Source organism: Mandrillus leucophaeus, unplaced genomic scaffold, assembly GCF_000951045.1.
Source record: "Mandrillus leucophaeus isolate KB7577 unplaced genomic scaffold, Mleu.le_1.0 Scaffold27, whole genome shotgun sequence".
NCBI lineage: Eukaryota > Metazoa > Chordata > Mammalia > Primates > Cercopithecidae > Mandrillus > Mandrillus leucophaeus.
The window spans coordinates 3,168,222-3,180,972 of record NW_012102809.1 but is presented as its reverse complement, the minus strand read 5'-3'; the positions used below and the strand labels follow the sequence as shown (position 1 = coordinate 3,180,972).

Sequence of the window (12,751 nt, the reverse complement as noted above, 5' to 3'; positions counted from 1 at the left end):
TCGTAGCTCACTGGGTTCAAGTGATCCTGCTGCCTCAGCCTCCCTAGTAACTGGTACTACAGGCACATGCCACCATGCCTGGGAGGTGGGTGTGGGCTGGCTCCATAGGCCCCTTGCCTGTATGGGGGTTGGCATGGCCAGCAGAGGCCAGCATGCGGCCATCAGAATGTAGGGCCTGGGGCGCCACTTGCCAGGGTCCAAGGGCAGTGCTGCTCTCACCAAGCACTGGCAGAGCGTGTGGACAGCTTCACCCGCACGGATCACAACACACGCAGGGCCACCTGGGGGCTTCTCTGCTGACCAAGAGCAGACATCAGGCTAAGCGGATTTGGCTTAGCTTCTGCCCAAACTATATCAAAAGCTGTCATTAGGGCACATTTTCCCTATCGGTCAAGCTTTTCAAATCTGTCAAGTAAAACATTTAAAAGGGTCAAAATGTTATAATTTTCTGTATCCAGGGGAGTCCAAATGGTGTGGGGCATCACGCTTCCATCCCATCTCATCTCACCCCTCGGGGAGCTGAGGGCATGTATGTGTGTGAGTGCGTGTGTGTGTATAGATGTGTGCATCTGTGTCTGTGTGTGCGTGTGCCAACTAGCAAGGGATCCACTTGCAGCTGGTCTACCTGGAGTGGCCACAGGAAGTATCGAAAATCCCCATTGACTCCCGTCTTCGTGTACATCTCGGCCGTGCCTCCTGTGGTTACGGAAAGGAGCGCTAGTTTACCCTGCAAGGGAGAAAGCAGATGCATTTGTGTGGACTCCAGAAGAGGAAGGAAATGTTACCGAGCCTCCAGCACACGAGCTTAGCACAGCCAGCAGGGAACATGCGTGTGGGCACCCTCCAGGGATGGACAAATGCAACACTCCCATCCATAGGTGACAGTGACATCCCAACAGGAGGAGGAGACAATCCAAGTGAATGGACCAAGCCAGCACAGAAGCTCTAACATGCCCAGGTTGCTGGTGGAAACCAGGTTTCCATGACGCCATGTGTGATGGATACAGCCGAGACACTGACCATAGGACAAGGTTCCCAGCACACAGGGCCGCTCAGTAAGTGGTAGCACCATTCGTGGTCCAAGACACATCTTGGTTACTCAGTATGTTTCCCTTACATGCATTTATTTTCTGAAGCTTTTAGAATTTAAAAATCATTCCTTTTTTTTTTTTTTTTTTTTTTGAGATGGAGTCTCACTCTGTCGCCCAGGCTAGAGTGCAATGATGTGATCTCGGCTCACTGCAAGCTCCACCTCCCAGGTTCAAGCCAGTCTCCTGTCTTGGCCTCCCAAGTAGCTGGGACTATAGGCACCTACCACCATGCCTGGCTAATTTTTGTGTTTTTAGTAGAGACAGGGTTCCATGTTGGCCAGGCTGGTCTCGAACTCCTGGCCTCAAGTGATCCACCCTCCTTGGCCTTTCAAATTGCTGGGATTACAGGTGTGAGCCACTGCACCCGGCCTTAAAAATCATTCTTTTAGTAAGAATTCATAGCTACCACGTGTTGCACATCTACCAGGTTCCAAGCTCTCCTCACCCTGCTATGTGGGTGTCACAGGATCTTGGTCTCACAGCAGGCACATGATGCTCAGGGGAGTGAACCTGTGCCAGGCCAGGGCTGGACTCTGCACCAAGAAGGAGCTACTCCCTCTGGAGCCAGGGCTGACTGCTGGGTTGCCCACATAAGGTTGCCCAGGTCCCCTGTCACCTGACATCTGGCCCACTCCCTTGTTTGCCATGTGCGTGGTATGCTGTGGATGTGTCTGCAGCCCCACTAGACAAAAAGCTCCACGACTTCAGACATGATGCCATGCCCATTGTGTGCAGCACATGGTGCTTTGTACATAGTGGGAGCTCAATGAATATTTGCTAAGAAAAGAAAGCAAACTAGAAATATAACTTGACAGAAGATGCATCCCTCCGTCCCCTCACTCCAACCATCCACAGCGATCCTTTTCCAAGAGCCATACCTGGAGCAAACCAGAATCGTAGAATCCTGGGATGTCGAAGGCAAAGCCCCGGCACAGCACCCTGTCCATCCAGCCCTTCAGGATGGCCGGCACGCTGAACCAGTACAGCGGGAACTGTGGGCGACAACACCAAAGAGAAACTGAGGCTGCGGCTCACCTCAGGTTTCCTAGTTTAGTCTATCTGGTGATTTGGAATGAAGCCCACAGCCCTCCTCTTCCCTGGCAGCTGGGCAGGTGAGGGTAACCCATGTGGTCAGCTCTGAAAGGTGCAGTGGGGACGTGAGACGGGAACGGGATGACAGTGGTCCTTGCTGCTGTTACAGGTAGCTCTGCATCCCCCAGTGATGACAGCCGCTGATGCTGGCCCCGGACAGGCAGGGAGGGGATGAGGAGCTCTGCATGACGCTGGCATTGGAGCAGCAGTCTCTGACTAAGCCAGTCGAAAGGAAGGGTGGGGAAAAGCATGCCCTTTCCCCTGCTTGGGGCATATTGTTAGCATCTGGGAGTCGGACTGAGTTACGTGCTAGCAGCTACAGATTTTGACGCCAACTAAAGTCATATGTTTGTATTCCATAGACCAGCAGTAAGATCTCCCTATCCCATAGATGCCCTAACATTACATCCAGTGTTACCACCTGGGAAGGGAAATACACATAGGCAATCATCTGTTATCAAAGGTGGAAGCCAATGTCTCGTGTGCTTTCAATATAAAACAAACTCACGACTTGGCATTGAAACCCAGGCTCCACAACCTGCTGCTGTGTGACACTGGCAAGTTACTTGACCTCCTTGTGCCTCCTTTTTCCTGATTCATCAAATAGGGCTCCTAATAGTTCACAGCTCACAGCATCCTGGTGAGGATTTGAGGACACACCACAGTGCCCCAAACAGAATCAACGCTCAGTGAGTGGTGGGCTCTGATACTAGTGGTGTAGTAGTGATGAATGACATTTTTATTAATGTTGAATAAAAAAAAACTTACAATGCAGACCCTCTGGACAAAGTATCAGAAAAAAAAGAGAAGGTAGGGAAATGGAGTGAAATGAAGTGAAATAAAACAAAGGCCATTATAGAAAGGCCAGGTCTTAGCCTACCCAGCCACCGGGTTATGGGAGTGGAGTGGGAGCGAGGAGGAGAAGCGGGCTCCATGTGGCCGGCCGACCCGAGGGGGACAGGAGAAGCAGAGCAGAGAGCTCAGTGTGGTTCTGCTGGGACCACGTGCCCCAGGATACAGGCCCATCATACTGGCATGGTATTAAAGCACAGATGGTAAACTGCATGGTCACCTAGGCCTGAGGACTATGAGTCCACCCACCTGTAATTAGGACGAAGAACATCCTGCACTTTGGCTGGATTAGCAGCTCACGGTCACTGAGTAAAGAAAGGGCTGGTGTCAGGAAAGGGTGCGCAGAGGCAAGCCTGGGTAGGGATGAGGCAGCCCTCTTCCCGCACATGCAGGTTGCTTTTCTGAAGGCTTGGGAACCTCATCATTCTGGACATGTGGTTTTGTCTGGAAAGTGGTCACATGCCCCTTATCCCCTGCCTTGTACTCACATGGTGGGCTCATGAGAACAGTGCTCTCGTTCTCCCACCCATTCCCCGTCCTCAAGCAGGGTTGGAAAACAGACACGATCTGAACCAGTCAGATCCCATGCTTGGAAATTCTGGATCTAGGGGATCCAGTCCCTGGCATGCAGTGAGAGAGAACAGAGCCAAGAGGCAGAAAAGAGCAGATGGAAATCCGAGGATGAGAGCAGCTACAGCTCTGCCCGTGGGATCCAGGAGGCCCAAGTGTCCAGAGCCCTTATAATAGATTCCCCTTTCTTTCTAGTTGGACAGGAATTTCTGTCAACCCAACCATACCCTCAAAGCTCATGTGTGTACTCTGCTGCCAGGCTTCCACAGTCACAGCCATGCCTGCACATCTTCCTTGCAGGGCGGGAAGTGGCCTGATGAGTGAGCACTCCTGGAGGCCATTTGGTGGGGCCAGTTCACTCTGCAGTGGCATCACCTCCTTCTGAGCAAATACAGGAAGGTGGCTGGGTTGGGGGCGAAGCAACCACTGAGAGGATAGAAAGCAGAGATGTTCCTCTTAATGATCAGGATATTTAAGTCAGGCTATTTAAGGAGATGCATTTGGCCTGATTTACCCTGATAAACATTTGTGCAGAGAAATGTGACCCCAGAATGTTTCAGGGCAGGAACTGGAAGAGAAGGGAAGCAACGAGACTGGCAGGTTTCAGATGATTCTTGGACCACTGGGCTAATGGAAAGATCCTTCATTCCTATTTACATGGCAGTCGGGATTTGGAGTGAGTGATATTGGCTACATGGATATCTTTACCCCATTAGGTAAAGTGTTAAAAGTAGTGTTACAACTAGGTAAAGTGTTTAAAGTAGTGTTGTATCTAGGTGAAGTGTTGTAACTAGATGTTGTCACTAGGTTATAATATTTGCTCAGTAAGTGTGCAACTGTGCTAAAAGCATTGATGCCACTTCTAGAAGCAGCACAAAACTCAATATTCAGAAAGAGTTTATACATAAGATGAATCTGATTCAATATATTAACTGGAGAAAAACAAACCTGAAATATCACTAGGTCAGCCTCCCGAACCTTTTTCTGCTCATCAGTGATGTCGCTAGCCAAAGACTTTTGCTTGTAGGCTTCGTAGGTTTCCACTCCGTAATTGAAAACCTCAGGATTAGAAAGAGCAGCTGTGGGGGAAGAGGCCAAACATTCTCACTCCTAGGTGGGCATCCACAGCCCATCCCAACCATCCCAGTAGCACTGTGTATACTGGACTCCTCAGAGCAAGTCAAAGACTTGCTGCAACCTGACCAGAAGCTGCACCCCGGGTCAAAGCTAGGGAAAGAGAAGCAGTCTGGGAGGGCCACTGACTGAGCTCTTCCTACCTAACAGGTGCTGTGCTCTACACACATCACCTTTCTTCATAACAACTGGTGAATCTGGTGTATTTCTCAATTTACCAGAGAGCAAACTGAGACCTAAGAGAGGCTGGATGTCCTGTTCAATGCCAAGCAGGTCTAAAAAAATAACTCTACACTTTAATTTCATGCTCACCTCCACATTTTTTAGTATTTGTGTCTTGATTTACATATTTTATATTGTGTATCTCTAACTCTTAACAGGTCACCGTAGTGATTATTGTTTTTGATAGCTTTGTCTGTTAGACTTAATACTAGTAATGAGTGGATTGCACACAACCTAATAGTATTAGAGTGTTCTGTGTACTTACTTTTACCAGTGGGTTTTACATCTTCAGATGTTTTCTTTTTGCGCATTAGTGTTTTTCTTTCATATTGAATTCCCTTTAGTATTTCTTATAAGGTGGGTCTGGTGGTGGTGAATTCTGTCAGTTTTTCTTTGTTTGGGAAAGACTTTCTCTCTCTTTCAGAGTTGAAGGCTAGATTTTCTGGGTACAGTATTCTTGGTTGATAGTTTTGTTCTTTCAGCACTTTGAAAATGTCCCACTCCCTCCTGGCCTGTATGTTTTCTGTTGAGAAATCTGTTGCCAGATGAACTGGAGCTCCTTTATATGTTATTTGCTTTTAGGATCCTCTTTTTGTTCTTGACCTTTGAGAGTTTAATAATTATATGCCTTGGGGTAGTCCTATTTGAGTCAAATCTGTTTATTCTATGACCAGGATATTTGTCTCTTTCTCGAGTTTTGGAAAATTTTCTGTTATTACTTCTTTGGATAAGCTTGCTATGCCTTGCTGTTGCTCAGCTACCTCTTAGGCACCAATCATTCTTAGATTTGGTCTTTTGAGGTAATTTTCTATATTTTATAGGAAATCTCCATACCTTTTTCTTTTTTCTGCTCTGTGTATTTTCAAATCGCCTGTCTTTGAACTCACTGATTTTTTCTTCTGCTTCATCCATTCTGCTGTTGAGAGCCTCTAATGAATTTTTCAGCAAATGTATTTCTAGTTCCAAGATTTCTGTTTGATTTTTAAAAAATTATTTCAATCTTTTTGTTAAATTTAGCTGATACATTTCTGAATTGCTTTTCTCTGTCATCTTGAAGATTACTGAATTTCCTTAAAAGTGCTATTTTGAATTCTTGATCAGAGAGCCCAAAGAGTGCCATCTCGTTAGATTCAATAACTGGTTCCTTGCTTTGTCTATGTGGAGAGGTTATGGTTCCCTGTTTACTGTTATTTCTTGTGGACAACGTCTATTTATTTCAGCCTTCTATGTCTGACTTGTTTTCATTTTTATTACATATATTTGCTTAGAAAGTCTTTGCAATTTTCTTATTAAATTTCTTTTTTTTTTTTTCCCCTCTACTAAATCACTGCCTCCTTTTCGGCACTAGATTGTGGTTTAGGCCTGGGTTTGCCTCAGCTCTAGTAACTGTTCTGAGTAATGCCATTCCTGAATATGAGAGGTTCCAAAGGGGATAGCATAGTAGTGTGGGAAGGCTGGCTAACAGTTCATGCCCAGGAAACCTGCTGAATGTACCTCTACAGTGTGGTGCTGCTGAACAGCCACTCTGGTTTGGCATCTCCTTTGGCTAATTTACAGATGAGAGTTTCCAGGGCTGGGGACGATACTCCCATCTCCCTCCTTTGTCTCCGGCTGTTGTCAGGGATATTTCTTCCTTTAGGCACTCCTGATGTTTCCCGTGGGTTGAGGCAGGAACAGGTCTCCTTCCTGCCTGTTTCTGGGAATCCCAGAAAATTGGGAAGCTGATTGTCCACCTTGATCTCTTTTTCCAGTGTAGAACCTCTGATGTGGGAGGAAATTTCCCACACAGTTGGTGTTGGGTAGTTTGTGAGGAGGGGTGTTGTGGATATGACAGGCCAATCTCTTACTGTCTGCTTGCAGTTTTTTCACTTATGTGGTCTTGGGAACTACTTCATCCTCATATTTGACTTCTGGGATATTGCTGGTGATCATCTCAGTGCTATCTATTTGTTTTTGGAAAGTGAAGCTAGCTTACTTCTATAATGCCATTTTGCAACTGGAAGTCAACATAAAGTAAAAAACATAAAGATGGTTTTTACAAATAGAGCATTTATCCCATGACTCACCAGTGATATCTTTCCTTGTGGCCCTCGGCTCAAAGTTCATGGCGTATAAATCAGACACTGTGACCGTGCAGCCCTGCCTGCTCAGTTCATCTACAGCCACATTCTTCAAGGATCCGTTGAAAGACCTGGGTTCCTCGTGCGCATAGACAATGAGTACTTTCTTCCCTAAATCAGGGTAAGAAACAGCTCCTCTTGAAGAACAACCTCTCTCTGTTAAATTCAGTGGAGACTAAGATGAAAATTGAACATTTAGGTGTGTCATAGTAATTGAAGCTAAGAAATAGCAAATTTTCTTTTCTTTCTCTCTCGCTTTTTTTTTTTTTGAGACAGTCTCGCTCTATCACCCAGGCTGGAAATGCAGTGGCATGATCTCAGCTCATTGCAACCTCCGCCTCCCACGTTCAAGCGATTCTCATGCTTCAGTCTCCCGAGTAGCTGGGACTACAGGTGTGTGCCACTACGCCCAGCTAATTTTTTGTATTTTTAGTGGAGATAGGGTTTTGTGATGTTGGCCAGACTGGTCTTGAACTCCTGGCCTCAAGTGATCCACCTGCCTTGGCCTCCCAAAGTGCTGGGATTACAGGCATGAGCCACCGCACTTGGCCAGAAACACCAAACTTCCTTTTCTTTTCTTTCTTTCTTTTTTTTTTTTTGAAACAGAGTTTCGCTCTTGTTGCCCAGGCTGGAGTGCAATGGCACGATCTCAGCTCACTGCAATCTCTGCCTCCCAGGTTCAAGCAATTCTCCTACCTCAGCCTACTGAGTAGCTGGGATTACAGGCATGCACCACCAAGCCTGGGTAATTTTTTGTATTTTTAGTAGAGACAGTTTCTCCATGTTGGTCAGGCTGGTCTCGAACTCCCAACCTCAGGTGATCTGCCCACCTCGGCCTCCCAAAGTGCTGGGATTACAGGCATGAGCCCCTGCACCTGGCCCCAGAAATACCAAACTTCCTAATAGGTAGCAGTTTTAAAGTAATGGACATTTAAAAAATCCAGTTATTCATAGCTCAACATCACTTGAGATTACCAATATACAAAAATACAATGGGTCAAATTATATCTCCTCAAAAATACCACCACTAAATCTTTTAAAAGACCAACTTAATTTGATTGTGCTCTATAGGAAGGTTTAGACCAGCTCCCTAACATCAAAATAAAGAACTGCTGGAATTAATCTTCCACGCTAACCCTACATTTACACATATCAGCTACAGGCACCTTTCAGTGTGGGACGGTTCTGCGTCCATCTCCCCCGGTCCATCAAAATCTGACACTTAAACAAAACATGAGGAATCAGACCCACTGGTCTCGCGGGAAGGCAGGGCCACATGGAGCCCATCTTTCATGGTGATGCTGATAACAAAGAGGACTCTAGGAATACAATCAGGCCTTCCCAGCACTGGCTGTATCGTTCACACCAATACTGCTTCTGGAGCAGGATTTTCCTCATTGGAAAGAGTCTCCAGGATTATATACTGACTTCCTCTGGGAGGCAGCCTGGTGATTTGCTTAATTAAATTTACCCTGGTAACCTTTAAGAGGATGTTAAACTCTTGATTTAAATTTTTCATAATGAGATTTAAGGAGAAGATACACATATCAGTTTGAAGCAACGGGTTTCAGGGCATTGAGCTGGCTACAAAGGTTGAATTCTGTAAGTCAGATTAATGGTTAACATTTTAACTTCACTTTCTCAGACTCTTATTTCAATAAAGGAACTATACTCAGGGGCTTCACAGGAGAATAGATGCACATGAAATACCTACACCAGTGGTTCTCAACTGGGGGCAGTGTTGTGCCTGCCAGGGGACATTTCTCAATGCCTGGAGACATTTTGGTTTGTCACAGTTAGTGGGGGAGGGGTGCTATTGGCATCTGGTGGGCAGAGGCCAGGGATGGTGCTAAACATGGTGCACAGGATAACCCCCCAAAACATAGGATTATCTGGCCCAAAATGTTGGTAGCGCCAAGGTCGAAAATCCTAATCTACACTATAATGTATAGTATAAGGTGAATCTGTGTGTTCTAACATGAAAGGCTCTCCATGTTATATTGTTAGGTGAAATAAAAAAGTTGCAAGATTGTTTGTTCGTGTATATGTGCATGATAAGCAGTTGCAAAAGTAAAGATGGAATCCTACTGAATTTTTACCCAAGGTGCCTCCTGGGGTTCATTCACTTGAGCCCCTGCTATGGCCCAGGGATAATTTCAGGGCCTGGAGGCACAGCAAAGACAGGATAGGCAGGGCCCCACTTTTGAGGAACTTACATTCTGAAGGGAGTCGAAAGGAACAATAAAACAAGCGAGAAAATAGAAAACAAAATAATTCCAGATAGTTTATACACTTCCATGTGGCTTGGATTTTTTATGACACTGTATTCAATTTCTGATTAAGAGTCTAACTCCTGAGCCGGGCGCGGTGGCTCACACCTGTAATCCCAGCACTTTGGGAGGCCGAGGCGGGCGGATCACGAGGTCAGGAGATAGAGACCATCCTGGCTAACACAGTGAAACCCTGTCTTTATAAAAATACAAAAAAATTAGCCGGGCGCAGTGGCAGGCGCCTGTAGTCCCAGCTACTGGGAAGGCTGAGGCAGGAGAATGGCGTGAACCCGGGAGGCGGCGCTTGCAGTGAGCTGAGATGGCACCACTGCACTCCAGCCTGGGCCACAGAGCGAGACTCCGTCAAAAAAAAAGAGTCTAACTCCTACTTGGAAGGTCAATGTGAGAGGGTCACTTGAGCTCAGGAGTTTGAGACCAGCCTGGGCAATACAACAAAATCCCGTCTCAAAAAAAAACAAAAACAAAAAAGGTCTTACTCCACAACAGTGAATCATTACCTGCCATGGCGTAAGAAGATGGAGTCTTTCCCTCTGATTTGGTGGGCGGCTGGCGCTTTCATGTACAGTCTCTCTTCCGCGAGCCCAGCAGTCTGAAAGACAAAACGAATCCAGAGGAGATGGGGAGAGGCACAGGTGAGGTCGGCTGTACCACATCCAGGCGCCACTGCTGCTGCCTGACAGACATGCAAACACATCAGAGAAAGCCCTCTCGAGAGAGGCCGGGAATCTTCTGGAGACTTAGGACTCAGAGGACAAGCCATGCAGGATGTCAGAACCCACTTTTTTTCTTTTTTGAGAGGACTCAGAAACTTCCATCCAGACAGTCATACAGCAAAGGAGCTAGGAAATGAGCCACGGTAGGAAGCAGGAGTTGAGCTCCTTGGCCTTCCTGCCTTCCCCAGTTTTCCCTTCAGATCGAGCAGAACAATGGGAGATCAGCGAACCGCCACACGGGCAGCCTGCACTCCTCGGCTGGTGCCAGACACTGGTGGCTCAGCAGTGGCAATTATTGGCCCTTCACCTCACTTAAAAATAACGGGAGTTGGCTTAGACCCAGGCTCTAACCAGAAGTCTCAGAGATTCTCCAGGGATGCAGCGGAGGCCGGAGGAGACCCCCACGTCCGACAGACTTGGTGCAATTTCCAGCTCTGCCCCTTGTAGCTGTGGGCCCTGCAGCACATCCCTCCACCGCTCTGTGCCTCAACCTCCTCATCAACAAAGTCACAGCATGGCCCAGAAGAGTGAGGGAGAGACAGTTGCAACGTGCGGTGGCTGGCACACAATGGGGCTACGGAAAAATGTGAGCTCTCCCCAGGGGGACCTTTGGCCTCGCCCCCCCCCCGGCCATCTCTGAAATTCTGGCTTCCTTCTGGGAGAGACAAGGAGCCTCCAACAAACCCACTCTCCCGACCAGAAAAAACAGCTCAGATAAAACTTAACAACAAAAAAGCAAACAACTCAATGCAAAAATGTCTCCAAAGAAGATGTATGAGTGGCCAGTAAGCCATGAAAAGATGCTTAGCATCACTAATCATTAGGGAAATGCAAATCAAAACCACAATGAGATCCCATCTCACACCCGTTCGAAAGGCTACTACTACCAAAAAACCAGAAAATAGCACGTGTGGGTGAGGAGGCAGAGAAATTGGAACCCTGTGCACCGCTGGGGAAAGGTCGAGTGCTGCAGCTGCTGTGGAGGTGCTGTGCCCCCAAAAATTACAATTAGTAAGTTAGAATTAACATGTGACTCAGCAATTCCATTTGTTACTCTGAACCCAAAAAACTGAAAACAGGGTCTTGAAAACCACTTGCCCACCCATGTTCAAAGCAGCATTTTCCACAACAGCTAAAACATGGAAGCAACCCGAGTGTCTATCAGGACATGAATGAAAACAGCCAGAAAACTCTACCCTTAAAAGTGGTTAAAATGAGGTCAGGCACCGTGACTCACACCTGTAATCCCAGCACTTTGGGAGGCCGAGGCAGGTGGATTACCTGAGGTCAGGAGTTCGAGACCAGCCTGGCCAACATGGCGAAACCCTGTCTCTACCAAAAATACAAAAATTAGCTGGGCGTGGTGGTGTGCACCTGCGATCCCAGCTACTCAGGAAGCTGAGACAGAGCGAGACTCTATCAAAAAAAAAAAAAAAAAAAAAAAAGAAAGTGGTTAAAATGGTAAATTTTATGTGAGATGTTCTTTACCGCAGTAGGAAAAAATGGGATAAAAAACGAAACAATGCAGAGAGTGTGACTACGGCTTAGTGTGAGGACACGCATCCTGCGTGTTGTGTCCAAACGACAATGTGAACCTATCAGTGTGTCTTCACAGCAAAACAAAAAGCACAGAGACACACAGAAGTGGTGCTTGTCCACACCAGCACTAGAATCTTGAGCAGGGTCTGAATGAGCATCTTCCAGGGCCTGCTCTCTACCTCCAGCTATCCAGGAGCGCAGGCATAGGGCTGGGGTCTGCAAAATACTGCAAGAAGTGAGGTGGGTGCAGAGGAGTGGGCTCCACCCAGGCCAGGTGCCCTGTGGACATAGAGGAAAAGAAGTTACATCATTGTGGCTGAAGCTGAGTTGGGGGCAGGCATGGGACTTAACAGAGTGGGGCACTGCCACCCCCCAAGGAGTCAGACAGCTCTGATCACTCCAAATGGTGAGTTCAAATCCTTCCCCGTTTTCTTGACTTCACTGGACAGCTGGGAACCTGCATCTTTGGTGACTGAATATCCCCACTCTGGTTCCCTAAGGACAGACTCTGAATTGATTCCAGGAAACCATGCGTCCAGGGAAACACTACACTTCCTAGGCTGCCTTGCAGTTGAGATGGCCAGTGAGGTGTCAGCAGAAGTGACAGGCAGGGCTTCCGGGAAATACCCTCAAGAAGTTAACTCAGCTGGGGCTGGGAGGTGTGGGAGCTAGTTCCCTCCGGCTTTGTCCCTGGCTCTCTTCCCAGCTGGACTGTGGGTCGTCCTGGGGATGGAGGCTATGCACCAAGGGCAGGGAGCAGAAATATCAAAGAAACCTGGATTCCTGAGGCTCTCTTGGGGCTGCAAGATGGTGGTGGTTTGTCAACTGCAGATATTTGTGTTTATGTATTTTCCACGCAGGAACTTCTACAATGGCACTGAGTCTGTAGGGAGGGTTATGGCCTGTCAGTCTGAAACTGCATAAGGGCTCCGGGCACTGGCTTTGTGTCCAAGCACCTTGGTGTGTTTAAGGCAATCACAGCACCGGAGAATGTGGCAGAGGTCACATTCATGCATTCAAAGTGCAGGGAGGTTCCTAGTCTGACACCAGCAACATTTACAGGGGTGAACCTAAAGCTGGGCAGTGAGGACGGAAAGGAAAAAGAAAGTTTATGAATACAGGTGGTA

At 47.3% G+C, this 12,751-nt stretch overlaps 1 protein-coding gene across 1 annotated transcript in view; it reads right to left on the bottom strand.

Moving 5' to 3' along the window:
• NQO2 (NAD(P)H dehydrogenase, quinone 2) overlaps window positions 1–12,751 on the bottom strand; it is a 24,864-nt gene that overhangs the window by 9,190 nt on the left and 2,923 nt on the right. Inside the window, exons 2-8 of the mRNA XM_011984547.1 lie at window positions 12,581–12,700; window positions 11,747–11,903; window positions 9,870–9,961; window positions 7,028–7,192; window positions 4,554–4,684; window positions 1,970–2,083; window positions 626–727 (exon numbers count right to left, since the gene is read on the bottom strand). Coding sequence (XP_011839937.1) covers window positions 626–727; window positions 1,970–2,083; window positions 4,554–4,684; window positions 7,028–7,192; window positions 9,870–9,876 — 519 coding nt within the window. The 5' untranslated portion in view covers window positions 9,877–9,961; window positions 11,747–11,903; window positions 12,581–12,700. The remainder of the gene's footprint in view (window positions 1–625; window positions 728–1,969; window positions 2,084–4,553; window positions 4,685–7,027; window positions 7,193–9,869; window positions 9,962–11,746; window positions 11,904–12,580; window positions 12,701–12,751) is intronic.